General features: G+C 39.6%; 1 protein-coding gene across 5 annotated transcripts in view; it reads left to right on the top strand.

Annotated features, from left to right (window-relative positions):
* The window catches only part of DPP6 (dipeptidyl peptidase like 6), a 447,472-nt gene that overhangs the window by 339,241 nt on the left and 87,389 nt on the right, over positions 1-20,842 (top strand). For all 5 annotated transcript variants that reach the window (XM_072328927.1, XM_072328926.1, XM_072328923.1 and 2 more), the window contains exons 6-7: positions 6,660-6,712; positions 18,963-19,044. In XM_072328927.1, the coding sequence (XP_072185028.1) occupies positions 6,660-6,712; positions 18,963-19,044 (135 nt within the window). The remainder of the gene's footprint in view (positions 1-6,659; positions 6,713-18,962; positions 19,045-20,842) is intronic.

Raw genomic sequence — 20,842 nt, 5'->3', positions numbered from 1 at the left:
GTTTCTTGACTTTACATGCCATTGGGTAGCAGTGGAGCAGTGCCTTGTTCACAGTGATGTAGCAGTGATGAAACTTTGCTCAGTTCTCCTTGAGACTTTGGTTGCTAGGTGTTGGCAGTATCATTTTATACAAGCATAAATAAGCTGCTGCATTGAGATCCTCCCAACAGAAAGGATTTCCATGCCTTTTCTCCACTATAATGCATGCACTTGCCAGGTATTGATCTTGGTTCCTGTGGAAGAGAGACAATTATAGCAAAGGCAACCATCTGCCAAATGCTCTGTATGCCTGTTGACCCCAGAGACCCATTCTTCTAACTGCCCTCCCTTGCTAGACCTATTTCCCCTATCTGTGCTCTTACCCAAGTTCCTCAGACCTCCCTGGTGTGGCACAATGCTGACAGTGAGCGCTTCCCACAGCTGTGACCACGCTGCATGTGGGGCTGATCATCTGGATGGAGGGTAGGAGAGGGGTAAGAGCATCCTAAGGCAGGTGTTAGGAACAGCTGTCGGTTGTTTGGCTGTCGGCTGAACTGATGCACAGGAAACACTTGAGGATAGCATTTCATTATGGTACTCCTAATTTATTAGAGGCACAAATTGAAATGGGCAGTGCTCCTTGGAAGACTGTATCAACAGGCTGGCACACAGCTTGAGACTGTGTTAGAGGTCCATTGCTTGGGTAGGGATCAAGTATAAAGGGATAATACAGTCTGATAAAACAGAATAGAGTTTGCTGTTTCAGAGAAACCAAGGTAGGTCAGTATCATAGTGAATTTGGAAGGTGAGAACGTTGAAAAGACCTCAAATTATATGGCTTTATTGTGTTTGGTTCTGGCAAATAATCAAGCCTAGGGTACAAAATACAGGTGTGGATTTATTATTTTTTTCATTACAGTGACACAAAAGGAATAGATACTGTGGCTTTTCAGAAACCAATTCAAAGTTGGTTACTGTGGAGTGTCTATTAACAGTTAAACAGTGGCAATACCTTAATAAAATAGTTGAGCTGGGTAAAATACTGATGACCAATTTGTCTCCACCAGGAGAAAGAAAGAATAAAAAGGCTGTTGCCTACCTGCCCACAAGCTGTGACTCAACCAGAGACAGCCAGTCCTTTGTGCTCTGAATCACAACTACATGGGAGAATCAAGAAGAAATGTAATTTCACCTGAACGTAGTTCTGAAAGATTATATTTGAACAAATCCTTGCCGAGAAGTCGGTGCTCAGCTGTAGGGCTTGGTTTTGCTTTTCAGTCATTTGGAGGGCAAGTCCAGCCTATTAGTTGAAATGGAAGATTTCTTCTCAACAGAACAGATGGGTCCATGGGTTGCACAGACCCAACAAAACCAGGAGCTTCATGAAGGATTTTTATGAAGGCAAATGATGACTCACTAAGCGCAAATTTAACATTAATTTCCATCAGAATTACAGAGACTTCTCAGAACAGGTACAGTGACCTGCTTCGATTCTCCATGGAGTGCCATAAAGAAATTAAGCATAAATATTAAGGGACAAATGCCAAACGTGCTTTCACCTACATAGCTTGCATCACAGCGTGAGTTGCAGGTTTATAGGGTTCCAGGGCAGTTTAGAAAGGTGTAGTAAGCAGTTGTTTCACACGTTTGGGATTATTCATCTGGGCTGATTTCCTTACGTGCATTTTGGGGGATTTCCTGCTCATAGCACAAGTAGGAAAATGGCCTTCATAGTCTACTTACAGCAAATGTCTTTCGAGAGACGCCTTGTAGGAAACTCTTCTAATGGATCTGGTGGTTCCCATTTCACCAGCCACTTATGCTGTATTTTTACTGTCTTGCTGCTGTGCATGAAAGGGAATAGATTATAAGGACAATTTGGGTCACTTAAGCATCCTGAGGGGATCTATTACTTGGAGATATACTTTATTGTTACAGAATAAAAAGAGTTTCCTCTTACCCACATAACTACTGAGGGATTTATGATTAATCATGTTAAAATGCTTTCTTGCTGTCCTCACACTTCAGGCAACAGCTGTACAGTGTTATTTCTAATGACTAGAGATCACTTTTATTACATTTTGGATGTAATAGTTGATTTCAAAATGTGAAGAAAACACAAAGTTCTGCAAATTTGATATTAATCCTTTGAACTACATTATAATATGCTTTATATTTCTAGCCTGCTCTGTGACCGCTCCCTTTAAAAATCTTAATTATATTATATTTTGTGAATTTTCTAGGTAATAATTTGAGCTAAGTAATACTGGGGCATGAAAGACCACTTGGCTCTGTGGAATCATTTAGAAAAAGGACGGAAAGAATGTTTTGTTTCTGTATTTATCACATAACTAATAATCATGAGATCAGGACAGCCAGCCCCCCTGAGCTTTACCTCAGATCAGCCAACTGTTGATCATGCTGAGAAAGAAGACCCTAAATTAAATGTTTTGATAGAGCAGCCTGTTGGAAGATTGAAGATTTGGACTGACATGGGGAGGTTTCATCTAAGTCCTCCCTTCTTTGCTTCTAACCATCATGGTGAGCAGGCCTTTTCATGCCTGCACATGCCTCTTGTTTGCACTGATGCAACACCTTGTCATGCAGACATAAAGAAAAGCTTTTCAATGAATGCAGATTGCTGTTGCTAGCAGAGCATCAGCCCACAGCATATGACAGAAACCAGCACAGAAGATGGAAGTGCAAACTAAACTCTTCCTCTTTTTCTGGTGCTGGTGGTATGTCCTCATCAGACAGCATATCCTTTCATATGATGGAAATGGATTTCACAGTTTACTTCTAAAAAAGAAATAAAAAATCCTATATTTCCACCTAAAAACATACCCGAATGCTTTATGAGTTGCTCAGGCTGTGCCAGGTTGGAAATGATGATGAAAATGCCAAACTTGTAAAAAGAAATTAATGAAGGTAAAGACCCCGTGTCTAGATTGTGCCATGTGACAAAGCAGGTGAGATGTGAGGGGTAACAAGGACCCTGTCTGTTGTTTTGGGCTTAAATCACGTGCTGCTGCAGTCAACCGGAGACATGAACAAGAGCTATTAATTGCAGTGTAAATAAATAGTCACAGCGAATGAAACTAAATCAGCTGTATTTGAAATAACTTCCACTTTCTGTTGAATAAGCTCTGCTGGACTAGAGTCTATACCCTTGGAGAGCATACAAGGGATTTCAAGGAGACATTACCATCCACATCATACTTTGCTCTGATGTGCAACAGAAATTACATCTTCCAGTTTGTTTCTGTGGCTTGCAGGACCCACAGTTTATGTGTTACTTTGGAATTTGGTGGTGAGGAAAAAGAGGACTCCACTCTGCTGTTGTACGTGCTGCAACATTTGCATTCCCGTTGTCATATGGTCAGGTCCAGGTTTCTTTTGCTGATAGGATAGAATGAGGTCAGTGGCTTCACAACGAAGTGTCTTCATATATAATCAGTCCTGCATTTTTCTGCATTTGAGAGTGGAAAACAGACAGAGCCATCTCTCAGACCTCAGTAAAAACATGCACATGTTGCAGCAGGTAAGGTAGACTGAAAGTAGGCAAGATCTGTGCTGTGACCTTGGCTGAGATACCCAGTGGGAGAGTGTTTCTGGCACCGTGGTTTTAGTATAATGATTTCTACAGCACTCACTGATCACCGCTGGCATAGAAGTTTTTGTGACCCAGTTTTTATGACACCTAGAGTCCTTTAGAACAATCTCAAACCTATTCTGACTTATGCTGGCAGGATATCTTGGCACAGAGGGTCCTCAGAGCAAAACACTGCCAAAAACTCTGCAGCCATTGAGTGTGCCCCTCTACTGAGAGGAACGAGCTGTGTGCTTCTGGTACGCAGACAAAATTAGGGCTAAGATAGCCAAATCAGTGTGGTGAACTCATACCACACCCCTTGGATAGACAGGAAGAATGGAAAGAGTTAACACCACTATTATTGTTGACTAAGCCTCAAAACCAGAGAGGTTGTATGAAATAAATAAGAACTTTCAAAAGCTACAGTCTCTGAGACTTTGGTTTTCAGGCAGATGCTGATCCTACGCTGTTCTCTAGCGTGGGATTTTCCTATGATCAATGAATAATTGAACTTAGCAGATATTTAGTCAAGATACTAAGCAGATATAGTTATCATCTGAAAAAGTTAAAATAATTCCATTTAGTTTGTGTATCTAAGAAGAAAGCATGAGGATTTTTGTTATTAGAAAGACATTACATGGAGCTCCTCCTGGTTCCCTGTCTGCTTAGGGAGGTTGCTCACAATGTGTTTTCCAAAGGTATTTCAAATAACTGGGATGAGAAGGACTTTGGAACTGAATGGGCTGATGTCCTTAAGAACTCAAAGGATGATGAACATTGGATCATGAAGTCTTTGCTCACACAAGTCACTGTTGTTTACATGAGCAAACCTACCAACTTCAAAGCTTTATTCAAGGAAGGACTGCTCCTGTGAATGAACCAGAAGCCTTTAGGCACAAGTTATAAGGGCAGCTAATGGGAGATATTTTAGAGTCTGGCCGAAGACCCTATAGAGGAATGACAAATTATATTCAGAAAATAAAGGTATTCCTTGAGACTTTTGTAACTCTTTTTTTGCTCTGCTCCCAAACCTTCTCAAAGAAGGAAAAACAAACAAAAACCAGGGAAAAAAAGTAATTAATCTTTTACTGTGGTCTCCACTGATGGCTCTGAGACAGCTTGAAGCCCTCCAGCATGGCTGCGGGGACTCTATACCACAAGTGGGAACATCAGCAGATGGCCTTCTTACAAATTCCCTGACTGTTTCTTTTCCCTCCAGCCTGCCACATTTCTCCATCCTGTCTGGAAACTTTCTGTTCATACTTATTTTGGAGACTGACTTCTGCATCTCCCTGCCCAGCTCACTTTTTGTATATTTGTACTGTTCTTCATCCTACTGCCAGGATATTTGAAGACAAATGTTGTTCAGTATTTATTGGCAATGTACTGTTGAACGTCGGGAAGCAGTGAACACAAACCTGTTTTCTCATGCTTATAAAACTATTTGAAACTTGGCAAAAATGCTTGCAGATCATATCAGTATTCATCATATGACCCTGTATGGCTGTCATAGAGTCACTAGGGTTGGAAAAGACCACTAAGATTGTGTAGTCCAATTGTTGACTTCTCACCACTATGCCCATTAAACCAAGTCCATCTAGATCATGTTTTCTTGTTCTATGGACAAATCTACTCCTCCAGTGCATTCTCTTTAAGGAATTATAGCATATTTGGAATTTCAGCAAGGCTGAAATGAAACCTGAGGCTACAGGCTTCAGTGAAGTCTCCATTTTCAGCATTATAAGCTTCAAGAGCTGTTTGGTCTGATTAACTGTAGATGAGATAATAGTAATTTATTTGATGCTATCTGCAACAGGTGAATCTGAAAGGGATGTGTGCTGAAATCAATGTTATCTTGCAGTGAATTCATTTATGCTCCTAGATCTTCCCTGATACCAACATGTCAGAGACTGACCTTGTTAGGGGTGATTTTATGTATCACCATGCCTAAAATAAAGGGATTTGATTTTGGAAGAAACTTGATCCTTGTAAGGAAATGAATGAATTACAGAGATGGAGTCACATCAGTCTGGTGTCAGCCTCTCTTGTCACTTCTACAGTCTGTAGTAGATTTTTATGTATCTTTCACTTTTATTTTCCAGGGTGGGTTATGCAGTAATGTAAAGATTTAAGTCATAACAAAGAAGTTGGTTTTCATATCTACAGAATGATATATCAGGTGTTTCTCTGACTCTCTGTTAAGCCCCCAGAAATAGATACCACTGTGCAATGCGAGTTTTGGGAAGTCCTGCATACTTGTCTGCTCTGCAGTGTGCCTGGGACGGTCATTGCTGAGGCATGCAGCACCATCCAGCACATCTGATGGTTTCTTGGCATAAATAAAATAAATAAATAGATAAAATTAAATAAATAAAATTGACTTCACTAGAGAAAAAATATTTTACTAATTCTTAAAGCACCGACCTTGACTCTAGCATTATTATTTGCTACTTATTGAATAAGTAATAAACTCTCCCTACTGAGATGGCCTGCCATACAAAATGATGAGCTCCTCCCCAAGGTCCAGAGAGTGCAAATGGATGTGAAGATGCAACTTAGCAGGTCATACAAATGTGAGGTCAGTTCTGTGTCCAAAGTCAATAAGCTTTAATTTGCTGTCTGACTCTGGTTCTACAACCTGCTCGGAGATCACCCACTGTCACTCCCCGTTTTATTAAAGCGAGAATAAAGAAGAGAAATACGCATTATGTCCCTGTTGTGTTTAGTTATAATGAGAGATTGTCTCCAGCTGACCAAGGTGTCCTCATTAATGACTGTTCTATATTTAGCCTGCATGGAGAGCATGTGCCCCCAGTTCAATCAAAGACCCGGTAGTCATGGTAACAACACTGAGCATCTGGATGTGTAGCATTTGCCAAACTGTAATGAAGTGCAAGACAAAAAGAACACACAGCAGTATTAGGTGAATGAACGCACTGTTCTTTTCTACTACAGATTTTGAATAACTGCTCCCTACCCATAAATGATGGGTTTCATTGATTTATTTTCAGGAAAAAGAGCTCCATTAATAGAGTTGACAATTACTAATCTATTTTTTTCTCTTCTGTTTCTTAATTTCATTTTGTAGATGTATCGGCATTCATATACGGCGCATTATGTCCTCAGCAGAATTCCTCACGGGTAAGCAACAATTCAGTGTTTTCATATTAAAATTCATCCATTAAGAATTCTGTGAAATCATGCCCAGTGGTTTCCCAATGACAGCCCTTTGCAGAGGTTTGGCATTCAGCTGCAGCATCCGCTGTGCTGTATGTTGTACAAAAGATGACATAGTCTGGAAGCAGAAGTACTCATCTTCCCTGGATCATCAGACTACATGAATTTCGCACTCTGGTTTTCAAGGTTTTGGCCAGAACGTAGATGTGTTGGCATCTGTCTGGGAGCCATGGTTGGCCACTCAGCAGTGCACTATTGGAGGATCTACCCAAGGGTGTCCGTTCCTTAAATTTAGCCACAACTGTGGTATCACCCTTCAGTTTTAGATCTCTCAGCAGATTCCTTGTACACATATATTCTCTCTAGCATCCCGGAAGAGAGCAGATAGAGCCACTGTGTGTTCACAGGATCCCACTACACGCAAAGTTACACTGAAGTCACAAGCCTTTGGGTTTTTAAGTATATCATTTCAGACTGGACCCAGTAGTGATCCCTGGGGTAATCCACACATTTCTGGCTTATAACTAGACTTTGTGCCACTAACATCTACTCTGGGCTGGGCGGCCTAGCCAGTTTTTGATCCACGTCTCTGTTTGTTCATCCAGCCCACACTTCATTGTCTTCTCACTGTGGGTCTTACGGGGCACAGTGTCAAAGGCCTTACTGAAGTCAAGGAAGATATTAGCCACAGCTCCCTTCTCATCCATCAGGCTGATCATTTTGTTATACAAACTGATTAGGTTGGTTGAGTATGATTAACATAAGTATCAACTAGCTTGAGGAGATCCTTCTTTATCATTGATCAGAGGTGTTTTTTTAAATCCCTCCTAATCAGCTCTATCTCCATGACACTGTAGATAACCCTCAGCTCCATTCTCACATCCCTGCAGCTCACCTCTTATGTGTCTAGAGTTTATCCCATAGTTCCTATCTGATTATCCCTTAAAATATACCTCTTCTGTTTGTGTGTTTTTTTCTCGTCCTGATTATTTAAGGAATAACCCAGGTGGTTAGGAATGGGATTCCATCTTATCAACATGTAATGTAATAATTCCTGGCATTTCAGAGTGATATTTCTGTAGCATCAATGGATATGCATAAGCTAAATTCTTCAAATTATTGTTAGCAAATACAGGGCTAAAAGCTATGAATTTGATGCCAGATTATGTGTTTTAATTATCGCATTGGTGATATCTGTGCGGGAATGATAAAAACTAACATTATAGTTGTGCTGAAATACAATTTCAGCGTTCATTTTGCTTGTTCACTGGGTTTTCGTTTCTATACATGATGGCTAAGCTGGTAGCAGATGCTTTGGATCCTTCTAATAGCTTACAAAACCTGTGAAGTTTTAAAAAGTGCACCATTTCTATACAAAGAGTGATCGTAGGGTCACCGTACAATTCGGGTTGAAAAGGATCTCATGAAGTCCAACATCCAGTTCAAAGCAGGTTGCTCAGAACTTTAACTGTTTGAGTTTTGGAAACCTGTATGGATGTGGATTGTACAGCCTTGCATGATGCAGTATTGGATCAGGCAGGAGGAGAGGTGGAAGGACTGAAGTGTTTTATGTTGGGAAAGGTATGGTTTAGAAAACAGTTTGGTCTGTAGATATGTATACAGCCATTGCAAACATCACATAATAACAATTGCATTGATCTTTCACGTGATTGCATCACAGGACAGAGTTGAAATGTGTGGCTTACTACCATTTGCAAGAAACATGGGCATTTATCATTAATCTGGACAAATCTTAGATACATTTTAGGATTCTGCAAGAAGAGAAAGGGCAGGTGTAATAAGTGGAGATGATGTAGCAAGTGATGAAGTGCATCAACTGACTGGGAAGTAGAGCCCCTGTTAGATGAAGGCATGAAAATGTTTTCATTGCATATTTTGTATTAAATAGAGGGACACTGTTTGATGGATGGGTGTGAGTGAAGAGCATTAGATCAGGACCCAATGCACTGACAAAGCACAAAGTGCAGTTCAGTTTGATGCCTCAGGTTCTTCAGTGACAACAAAATTCATAATCCAGGCAGCATCCTTGACCTCCTGCCAATAACAGAAGGGGTATCTCAACTGAGGCTAACTATTAAAGAGGTGAATTAATCTTATCTTAAACATCACTTTTAAAATAATCTAGCATTAATCTGTAAGCCTAAATTGCCTTTTAAAGGGAAATTTCTAATTCTTCCTTCCATGTTCTCTCCAGATTCAGGCTGTGTCTGAGTGTTCTGTAAGCCAATTTGACTACATCCTCAGCTCATATGTGGATATAAAGGGTGTGTAAGGGACTGTAATATTTTCCCATAAGAGCTGCAATGTAAGGGAATATAAGGAGGAGCAGCACAGTTTAGCACTTTACAAGACAACTGGTATATGCCAGTGATATAACACTGAGGATCTTACCTGAAAATGAAAAGAAGTCTGGGGTAGAAGAGATTGCAAATAAAACTGCAAGGATTCTGTATGGATTTGGTGTAGTATTGGCTCAAGTTGCCCAGGGAGGTGGTGGAGTCATCATGCTTAGGTGTTCAGGAGGTGTTCGGGAAACTTGGAGATGTGGCTCTGAAGGACATGGCTAGTGAGCATGGTGGGGATGGGTTGATGGTTGGACTTGATGATCTTGGAGATCTTTTCCAACTTTACAATGCTATGATTCTGTTATATATGTTCTTTTTGTTGGCTTTTGTTGTTGTTGTTGTTGTAATCCCAGCCTTCTTGCAAATTCATAGATTCAGGTTAGAAACCTGTACACTTTGTGCTTCTGGATTTGTTTGTCTGTTTGTTTATTGTGGCCTGAAGTTTTATTATTTCACGGGGAAAACAAGCCAAGATCTGCATTCCCATTTTGCTGGGCAGAGGACTCGGGGCACAAAGAGGAGTTTCACATTCAGTTCTGCTTCCCTGCGTGGCACCGCTTTTCCTCCTGCTGCTCATTCAAAACAGTGATGCTGGCCCCGGGTGCCATCTAGTGGAACAAAGCTCTTCTCTCTCCTTTCATCCTCCCTTGCATAGGCGGATATGTACCATCCCCTCTGTTTCTCTCTATCTTAGATACCCACTGATCACTGTATACAGCTGTCTGCTTGATAGATCCTTTTGCAAAGCTCCTCTCATAATGCCAGACTTGTACTTGCCACATTGTGGTTGCTGTCGGGTTGTAAATTATAGTTACTGCCATAGCATCCCCACACTTAGATATGCAATATGCAGCTCTCATGAGAGGCACAAGGAAATAGTGGAGAAGAATAATAGTAACTATTTCATAATATTATTTCAACTAACTTAGGAAAATAAAAAGTTACCTAATATGATGTAGGCACAGGCCAGCAATGAAATCCAGCAACCAAAAATTTATTTTCTGCTCTCGTGGGTTTAAAATACAGTGGTTCTACAAAGTCCAGTAGTAGTGGATGATACTAGTCATTGACAGCCTGTGCTGGACTAGGGAAAAGGCTTGGTTTGTTCAGAGTCTTCTTGACTGGCTCATGAGACTGTTCCCCTAACGCTGCTGCAGGATTTCCCTTACCAGTATTAAGGTCACTTCCCACCACAGCTTGATCTGGCACTACAGGTTCTAGGCAAGAGCTAACTTTGTATCCCACAGGGTACCTCTGTCTTTAACTTCTAGTTTCAGACAGAAGTAATACACTTTTAGAAAAGGGAATCAAGAAAAGTAACAGACTGAAAAAAACGTCTGTGTTGTGTTTGCATTTCTCAACACAAAGACCAGCGTAAAACTTGTGCATTTCCTCAGACCTCCTAGCCCTCCGCTCTTTCTGCATGAGCCATTGCCCACTGAGCACAGCTGAGTGACAGGGATTAGAACTGACCCCTTGAATGCAGTCTCAGTACGATGTTAGCGCATCCATACAGTGCACACCAATGGGAGCTTGCATATCTGCTTATTGGGATCAAAGAGACTTTAGCAGTTATACCCACACCTCACTGATTTTATATGGGGAGGAGGAAATTGTAAACATCTTCTTCTGCAAAGGATTAGTAGAATCATAGGCTCCATTAAGGTTGGAAAAGACCACTAAGACCATCTAGTCCAACTATCAACCCATCAGCACAAAGATTTGCACTCCTTTCCAAATTTGTGTAGCATTATCAGAAGAATGTGATGGGTACATCGCAGGAGCAATTGCAGTTTGGTTCAGCTCTTTCTACATACACTTTAGAGCATTGCAAATTATTGCTCCCCACACTGAATTCCCATTAACTTCAAGAGAAGTCCCATGGGTGCAGTAAGAAATGTACACTGGAAGTCACCCAAGCTGTAACAGGAGGAAGAACTCAGCCCATTTTCAAAGCATTGGCTGTAGATTCCTGCAGAGCTCCCACTAATGTTCCTGTCCAACCTTTTATGCCCGCTATAGCCAGGGAAGATATTAAGGCCCATTAAAGAAAGTTTAATTAGAATTTGTATATACACTACCTTTAAGCGCTTTGAAAGACAGCCAAGTTTTCCTCACACATGTTCTTATTTTCCTATTTACGGTAAAAGATAGAAAACCCTTTCATAGAACTGTCCACGCTGGAGAGAACTTCCCTTATTACCAAATCTCTTCTGTTTTGTTCTATAATGCCCCTTCTTTTTAGCATTCAAATATCATTGCACAGCAAGAATCTTCCCGTGCTTCTGTGTCTCCATCTGCAAAGCTAGGAGAGAAATATTGCTTACCCCACAGTGGTGATATGCAATAATTACTGTAGAAGTGCTGCACGATTTCACTCTTCTTAACATTTATAAACTTGTACTAGAGCCCACATTTTATTTTAAGAGAAGAAAGCACAGTAATTAATAGAGTCTGTGTTCAGCTAATTAAATTTTACTATATGAGGTGCGTATTCTTCCCCTAACAATGACATGGAGGGGTTGAAACTGGCTCTTACAAGAGATATGCTAAATTTTTTAAAGCAAGTAGCAAACAAATGCGTTGTGCAGTTTGTGAATCATCTGCTAATGTTGCATCTCCTCCTTACTCCCTCTTTCCCAATTACTAGTCCATTGTTTGTATCATTTTGTGAAGAGCTCTCTATAGCAAATCCAGGAACCTCTGCTTCATAGTGTGGTGATTCTTGTGCCAGACTATAATTAACAACGTACTTATGATCAGATATGCATATTCCATTGTTTTTGACAACCTAAGACTGGACAAGTTATCTTGATATTTTGACTGTGGAGCCTGACCTTAAATCCTCTGGAGCAAATAGGAATCTTTGAGTTTACTGGAATTTGGCTCAAATTCTGATGTATCAGTTGGGTTCCTTGCTTTTTTAATCATCTGAATTAAACACTAAGGGACAGTGCTTGAACAACAGTTAAAATACATATGTTTCTTGCTTGGAAATTCATTTTGTACCTTTTTAATAAAAAGTTCCAGCATTTCATTAAGCAGAGACTTTAATTGAACATCACTCACTTCCAAGCGGTGGCAGGTCGAGAGCAGCTCAGCTCTGGAAGGCTGTCGTAGCCTGTGCCAGTGGGAGGAAAATCACTTCAGCAGCTCAACACCATATCATTTCCACTGGGGGTTTGCCATTTGTTCGCCCATGTTGGTCACTGCTCAGCATTTTTAATTTGAAATGTACCTCCTCTGTGTAGGCAAAGCAGTTCTTTACCACACGCTTCTCTTTTCTAGAGTTAGTTGTGATGTGGGTGGACACCTTGGAAACCATACATAGCGATAATAAAAAGGAGCAGTCCCCTGATGGGAGGATTGGATATTAAGAATGAGAGTAATGGCTGGAGAAGCTGAAGGAAAATAACCTAAAATCTTAAGTAATGTTTAGGTGTACATGTTAGCAGTTAGGCAGAGAAAAGCCCAGCAACCAACTTGTGGATATTACAGTAAAGATCAACAGTTTATTGTTTATTGGGAAACCAAAAAAGAGGAATAAAGAAGAAGGATTTGAAGCAAAGTCTGACATAGTATTTATCCAAGGCAGCATTCTCTGAAAATGGAAGTAGGATTCCTATTAAATTCTATTCTTAAATAAATTGTGCAGGGTCACTCAATACAGAAACCAGGGTTCAGTAGTGAAAAACTCAATTGGATTTGGAAATGTTTGGAATGTAATAACATCATAATTTTAAGAACACTGTTACCAACATTTAAGGGCAATTTCCATTCTTTGCATAGTAAAGCCTAGAGATTTTGATGAGTGTTTTGCTGTTTTTCAACATGGATTAGATCAGATTGGATTAGATCTTCACTGGAAATAGAAGCCAATGCCTTAAGTTTACTTAATTCCCAGAGGAAGTTTGTGGCTCCTTTTATGCCATGTGATTGATTTTTAAATATTAGTACTGTACAATATTTCATAGGTTTAGTACCAAAAATTACATACATGGGTGCTTTACAAACAATAGCAGACTATAATCAGACATATCTCTTAGCTCCCATTCTCTGCTGTATCTGACTACTTTGCTAAATCAGAGCTAAATATGTTTTAGATTCCCTTGCTTTTAGTCTTTTATGCTCTAACTCCATGGAATTCATTCATCTTGGACAAAGCGCTGGGTGAGCTAAGCTGCTTTTGAGACTTGTTAAAAGATTAGATGTGGATCTGTGTTTGAAATTAGTTGATTCAGATTGCTTCAACTGCTTCTTCCAACTTCCGCTCACTGAAAAGTGCTGTAAAGAAGATATGAATATCTGTGCCTACATGCTAATACATCCTTAATAGTGGATAAACCTACATGAATGGAAGAGCTTTTTCCATCTGTTAAAGCACTTCTGTTTGAATTCCAGGATGATTCCTTTTGTTGCCTCTTCTGATAGTTTAATTTCTTGATTATCTGTTCTGGTAAGACTGATTCCCATTTGTATTACGTTTTCCTCTTGCTGAGAGTCTCTAAGACTGTGTGTCTCCTGGGAAGCAATTTTCTTAATGACACCTGTCTCCTTTTTTCCTTGGTGAATACTTAAGTAAACAAGTCATTTAATTGTTTAAGAGTGTCTTTTTTCTCCATGAGAAATGGTATTGTTGCTTCTTGGAAGTCTTCCTTTCTTTAGGAAGAGGTTGGAGCATCTGTGGTTCTTTGTTCATTTACAAACACGTGTTCTACTCCCTTTAATATCTTTTTGCAGATATCCTTCAGTCAACTTCTTTTTTTAATTCACTGACAATTCTTAAATATGAAGTTTGCGGTTCTTTATAACCTATCCAGATTCCTTCTTTACATGGTGTTTTTTCTTTTCCTCTCCACAGAGAAGAAGAAATCTATTTAAGCTGCTGTCTGGCTTTATGCTATTAAAAGTAGATGCGAAGACACCAAGTTCTAGTGCTGAGACAGATAGTTAGGATAGATAGCTGTTGTTTTTTTTATAGCTAATCATGAAAACGTCTTACAGTGAGATGAGCTGATGTGCTTAGTGCTGTTGTCTTTCAAGATATTCAGTGATGGTTTGATGAAAATAATTGAGGGAGTATTCCTGCCTTCCCTATTTTTTCTTCAACTTATTTTCATATGACAGTGCAGTCTTAAAATGCTTTCTTTATTTTCCAAAGTTATTTCACAGTTAACCAGGAGGGTTCAAAGTTTTTCTCAGGAATTCACTCCAGCTCACGTATATTTAGACATATGGGAGTACTGTTTGGTGGAAATTGTTGCATTTTTGTACATACCTGCGGGATTTGCAAAGAAATTCCGTGCAAATGCTGTTGTTCTGTATTGGAAATCAAACTAAAACATTACTCAAGCAGACCCAAGGAAGAACGGCCATACCACAGCCCAGATTTTGAGTGATTTTTTTTTCTTTCATTCTTCTTCAGTCTGGTTCTGTAGAATATTTTTATTGAAGAATTCTTGAAATCAAAGGAGCTTCTGACTGGGTTAGTGGGAAACATTATTTTGTTTTAAGCTGCTTTTGAAGCCACTGTTATAGAATCATTTGTCATGTCTGTGCACAGAGCAAGACTCAGTGCTGGAAAATAGTCTTTAGAACAGGAAAAAGAGGGGAACACACAGCTAAAAGAATGCAATCTCTTTAAAACTAGATCTTCATTAATCACAGTATTTCTTAAGGTCAAAAACAGGCAAGCTGATATGACTGTTTGGCTTGTTTTATTCTACATAGATGTTTTGATCAGAATTACAAGGACGAAAAAATGACCTGGTAGATGGCATGCTAATTACATTTAGGAACATTTCTTATTCAGTCTTTTTTAGTAATGAATACTCATTTAAAGAAATGAGTAAATTTCTCTGTTTACTAGTTCAGTAATCTTTTGTGAACATTGTGCTGAAATCATCCCTGTGCCTGGAACGGCTTAACAGCCTCTGTTCCAGACAATGTCATCTGTATGTGGAAGAGTTTATACAACACCCACTCCATCGTCTGTCTGGCCTAAAACAACATTACTTTTCCCTTCTTTCCCAGGCTTTAAAATCAATCATCTTAAGAGATGAAATAAATAAGAGCAACCCTTTAACAAACCCTTGCCTTGCCATTTCTTTGGCTGGAAAAAAAATAAGAGTGCTTTTCCACAAGGAAACACTGAAAGTGGTGTAATGATGCAGTGAAGTTCATGTAAACCTGTAATAGTAGATATACAGGCTGCCTTCAGAACATCCCATTTCCTAGCCAGCATCCTGCACAAATGAGCTCACAGGGGAAGGCTTGGGTCCTAACAAGGCCTAATGATGGGAGTCTGTGAGAAGCATTGGCTCTTTAGAGTGGTTGAGTTGCCCTGTAATTTTGATTGACTCAAGAAAATATATATAGAAGTATTTTAAGCAGAATGTTTTGGAGGAAGGCTATAGCTATGAAAAGCCATTGCTTTTCAGCAATAATATAGCTCCCAGAAGGAGATGGCTAGTTAGGCCATTGTGAGACTCCATGTATGCAGTGCCTGGGTGATGGGCAAGTGCCCCTGACTTTTTGTTGCCCATTTGTTCTGAAACCCTTCAGGCTTCTTTAACGAGGAGAATTGCAAGTCCAGAATGACAAAACATGAGTAACTTGATAGCTGCTCTTCAAATATGTGTTTCAGTTTGTGGATCATGAAGAGCTTGCTTGGGGAGAGTGGTAACGGGTTATGGCCATCACACTGTAGAGGCTCTGTAGGCAAGTACTCCTTCTGCTACAGGTGATGTGGTGCATTCGTAACAGAGTTGTTCGGGGCTGCCATGGAAGGATTTAATGTTTATGCACCCATGTAGCCGATGTAAGCATGTAGGAATTTTCTATTTCATGGCAGAGTTTACCAGTAAGTGAGCTGAACTGAATGCCATTTTCAGGCTTGCTGACAGTGTGGTCTCACCTGGTCACTACTAATACTGTGTGCATGCTGATCCAGTTTCTCTGAAGCCTTCTAGATCATGGCTACCAAAGAGGGATGTCTTCTCAGGCCCATTGATGTAATGTTCAAGTCTTCTGCAAGTAGTGAATAGTGGTTCTCTTGTGAAGAGAATTCTCGTCTTCCTAAGAGAAGAGAACTAGAAGAGCATGTCCAATTCTCAAGAGCACTTCTGGAGGAAACTAGGATCTTAAGCTGCTTTTGTTATCCCATGATGGAAAAGAATAGTTCAGAGAATGAGGATAGCTTCCTAGCTAAGACCTCCCTGCACTGGTCTACATCATGACTTCGGCATGCCTTCTCTTACACATTCAATGTGTAAGAGCATTCAATGTAGAGGAAGTTTATTGTAGCTCAATTTGTATATCAGACACCTTCACACAATATGCAGTTCCATCAGTCAGCCTTTCTATCTGCACATTTATCAAATGGCAAATAAACAAGATTAGGCTACAAGAGAAATTTCCCAGCTATTCTGAGCAGCGTAAGAACTAATTCAGCATAAGCAGTGATATTTTTTCCTCAGAGAAAGGGAAAATGTCTTTGCTTTTCATGTCTGCAGCAGAGCTTTTTCCTGGTAGACCAGATTTTTACCTTCTGCCTTGTCTTTCACCTTATCAGCCACCAAAGCCAGTTTATGCAGCTTTTCTCATTGCATTAGAGCCATCCTCTTCTAAAACATGATGCAGTGAGCACTGTGATGGGACTTGTCTAGGCTCTGGTCTGAATTACAGAATGTAATTGGTATGCCTGTCACTAAGCTCCACCAGGGTTATTTGAAGCATTACAGGTTTCAATTCTTACAATTTGTCTAATCTGTTTATTTGGTGATGATATTTCCCTCTCCATTTATATTATTTATAGTATCTTGCTCCTCTCCTTATTCCAGGTGAAAACAAGCAAACAAACAAACCACCAACAAATAGATAATTCATTTGTCAAATAGCAAATGACTGTTTTTCTCCCATGAGAGGTTTTTATTTGATTCACTAGTTTTCTCTCTCCTGCATTCAGATGTTACTGTCTGTTGGGATAATCAAAGTAGCTAACCAAAGAAATTGAGTCTTAACAGGAACAGCGGACTTGAAGTTTAAGTAGCTGATGCATACAAACCTGAAAAGATACAGAAGTTGTAGGGCTGTTCCTCTTGTGGGAATGGGACTTTTCTGGCTGTTATTAGTAGGAGTTCAGTATGACAGTCATTTATCTTACAGAACTGACTTTAAGCTGCCCACAAATACTTACTTACAACTGAAAATCATCAGAAGAAAACGCATAATTATATCCCACCAGCATCAGTCCTGAGTGACGTTTTGCCAATAGAGCCAGAAGCCATCTGGGTGATGCACGTTGACTTGAAGGGTCAGTGCCTCAACAAACCACTCGTCTCTCCACATCTACATCAGACCTGTAATCAGGAGCACTTCATTGTTCAGTCAGCTCCAAGGGTCTCTTTGCAGAGACAATGTGGGCTATGGTTTATAACCACTCTCTAGAAGCAGTGCAAAAGTTGCTACTCCAACCAGATCTGTTATGGAAACGGACTCTGTATACATTGGAATCCCATCTCATTTAGGGTCTACCCTAATTGTAGTTGGCTTTGAACAGAAGCATACAGGAAAAACACTTTGCACATTTGAAAGACTGTAAAATGCATTCCTAAGTTCTCCTATTGCTGCTACCATTGGACATGTATCCATGGTGTGGTGGGAAGGTGCAGCCATGGGAGATCTCATCTGAATAGGCAGAGCTGGAACATAGCCATGGCATTGCACTGCTCATAGTCCAGGCAACAAAAAGAATTTTGTTACTGTCTAATTAATGCTTTCAGTTCTGCTCTGTTTTGAAAATTTGGTCTGGAAAACATTGCCTTTATCTAAGTAACAAATGCTGCAGAGCAGCCTTTTGCTTAGAGGCTAGGCAGGCTTTGGCTCTTTTCTCTATTTTTGGGCAATGTTGGCCTCAGATTGTCTTGTTAATTCCTATCTGTAGACAGATAATTCTCTTACTTTTTAAAGCCATTTGAGTTCTGCTAATGAGACATACCATGTACTGACTTTTTAGTGCATTTGTTTGCTGAACATTACAACACACAGCTATAGTAATGTGCCTTCAGAATATAAAATTATATTATATAAAATTATTTATATTATATCAAATTATTTTTTTAATAATTATTTTACTGAGTATAAATACCATCAATACACTGGAAGAGTTTTGCTTTCTGTGATATGATGAAATGACATTCTGCTACTCTGACATTTACAGAAAAAAGAAAAAAAAAAAACCACCTTTTTCTATAATGCATTTGCTGCATTTGCTCACTGATCTTCAGCTACAAAATAAAGGTAATTGATGAAAGAACAAGAAAATTATTTTATTTTCTAAAAGATAGAGATTTTTGGTATTAGCAGGAGATATTGCCTTTGAAGCCAGACTGCATATCACTTGTTGTAAATCTGCAAAACATGCTTGCCATCGTGTACAGAGAAAAACTATTAGGCAGGAAAGCTGTGAGATGCTGAAAAGAAATCGTATTTTTCTTGTGGCATTATGTTTCAAATACATAATTATTGTTTATTCTTATCAGATATCATCAGTGTATGCAATTACTGTGTTTACCACCCCTTGACTAATTCTTAAGGTTTAGGGAAGTCAGTGGTAAAACTAATGTTTTCAACATCATACTAATAGAAAACATAGTTTGTCAGGTAAAAATGCTTGGTACTGGTGTAGTTCTTATCATATGATAAGATATATGCTGAATTTGGGCACTAAATGTTCAACGACTGTCTTAAAGATGCCTAATGGAGCATGGTGGATTTCCATAGGAGAGTGTGCACCAGCTTGCACAAGGACATTTCTGAAGCTGAAATTTTGTTTTTCTCTTTTGCAGGGATCCCCAGAATTTGTATCCCCCTGAGGTCAGCAATGCAAAGCTTCAGTATGCTGGTTGGGGTCCGAAAGGGCAACAGCTGGTAAGAGAAAGAACAAGCATGCGAATGAATTTAGAGACTATACTGCTTTTGAGTTGAAGAGAATAATCAGCTCATGACTAGATTCCTGAAACCCATGTAGTAGCTACTGGTATCTTTGTGGAGTCGTTTTATCATGTAAATTATTTATGAAATTGCCAAATGTATAAATGTGCAGCAAAGTAATTATGTCTAAAAATGCAAATAAAGAAGATATTATGAAAGTCCTTTAAGAGGAGGCACTTTCTTCTCCTATTGTTGGGCACAGGACAGATTTATAATAGAACATATGACTAGTGAGTATGTCGTTACTTCACAAGGATGTCACTAGACGTGCAAATTTGGCACTAGGAATATTTCAAATCTAGAACAGATGTGCTCTTAATTTGTCCTGTAGTTGTATGCAGAATAGACTGAAGTAGAAGCATTTAACAGAAATGCTTAGTCATGGCTTGAACCAGTGATTGAGCACCTGTTTAAAGGCTGGACCAACCCAGGGAGCTCAGCTGCATGCAGTGCACCTGAGTGACCAGAAGGGGTGGATCCTGGCTTTGCCCCTTCCCAGAACTCATATAAGGGTTGGCAGTGGAGGTGAGGTTATCTTGCCGGATGTCCTTGTGTACTTGCGGCTTTCCAAAGGTAAGCAGCATCTTACCTTTATTTCTGTGCCCGTGGATGTTGTTTGAGCAATTCTTCACTTACTGCAGCTTATGACCTTGCTACTCAGCTATCGTTGCTGTGCTTTCTATTGCATTGCAGTGTTGAAGGAAGTTTCCAGAGCATGCCTTTTGTAAAACAAACAAGCAACAACAAAAAACCCCACAAATTGTCAGAGATCTTCTGTATTTCATGAAGCCTAGTGTAGTAGTCCTGAAATCTCCAGGTTGTTTTTTTTCCTCTTGGCTACTGCTCTCTTTGAATTTGCCCATTTTTCACAGCTGGCTACATTCCTGTGCTTCATTTCCTGGTGTAAATCCAACAGGAAGTATTTGGTCGTGCCAGGCAATTACAGTTTTTTCTGATACGGAATTTTACTACCCCCTTGCCTCCAGAAAAGAAAAAAATAAATAGGAGCTTTAGAGTAGCTAAGAAAATATAGTATCTTTCTCCTCTCCCCAATGTTTTTTTCAGGCATTTCTTTTTTGTGCCTTTAACTATGTTATTTTAAAAGTTTGTGACTTAAGAAACTACAGTCGTCACTGCAAGTCTCTAAATCATGTTGGAAGGAAAAGAACAGGTGCAGGATCAAGAAGGTTTCTCCCTTTCTCCACAAGGTTAACAAGGTTAGAGGGAGTTATTGACCTCAGATCTCATAGGAATAGAGAGGAGGCAATTTTTGCATCTCTGTGAAACTGACTTCTGAGAAGCTTATTTTTCCTTATCTTACACACATACGTACCTGAGTTTTGTCCTCTAATATGTGCCATTTTATATTCCCTCATCTGCTGCCCAACAAGTCCCTGCTGAGTAGTTTGTACCACCTCACAAGAGATTGGGGTCTGACACTGACCAAACTCTCATATTCACTTGTCAACACCAGCATGTTCATATATTTAGGCTTCTCGTTACTGATAATGTATGATCAGCTGATAACGTATAATGTTAAGCATCCAGAGACTGCCTTTAGGGCATAGCGAAGAAAGGAAAAGAAAGAAAAAGAGTGTTTTATTTTTAACTGTTTTATTTCTCTAAGTCCAACAAACTGAGCTTCACAACATAAATATACGCATAATGTAACAAAAGCTTTATCTGCTAATGGAAGGATAATCTTTAGCTGCTTTACTGGTTTTTCTCAAGTTCA

Source organism: Excalfactoria chinensis, chromosome 2 (genome assembly GCF_039878825.1).
Source record: "Excalfactoria chinensis isolate bCotChi1 chromosome 2, bCotChi1.hap2, whole genome shotgun sequence".
NCBI classification, from domain to species: Eukaryota; Metazoa; Chordata; class Aves; order Galliformes; family Phasianidae; genus Excalfactoria; species Excalfactoria chinensis.
The sequence above is the reverse complement of the archived record's forward strand: the minus strand, read 5'-3'. Positions and strand labels throughout refer to the sequence as shown.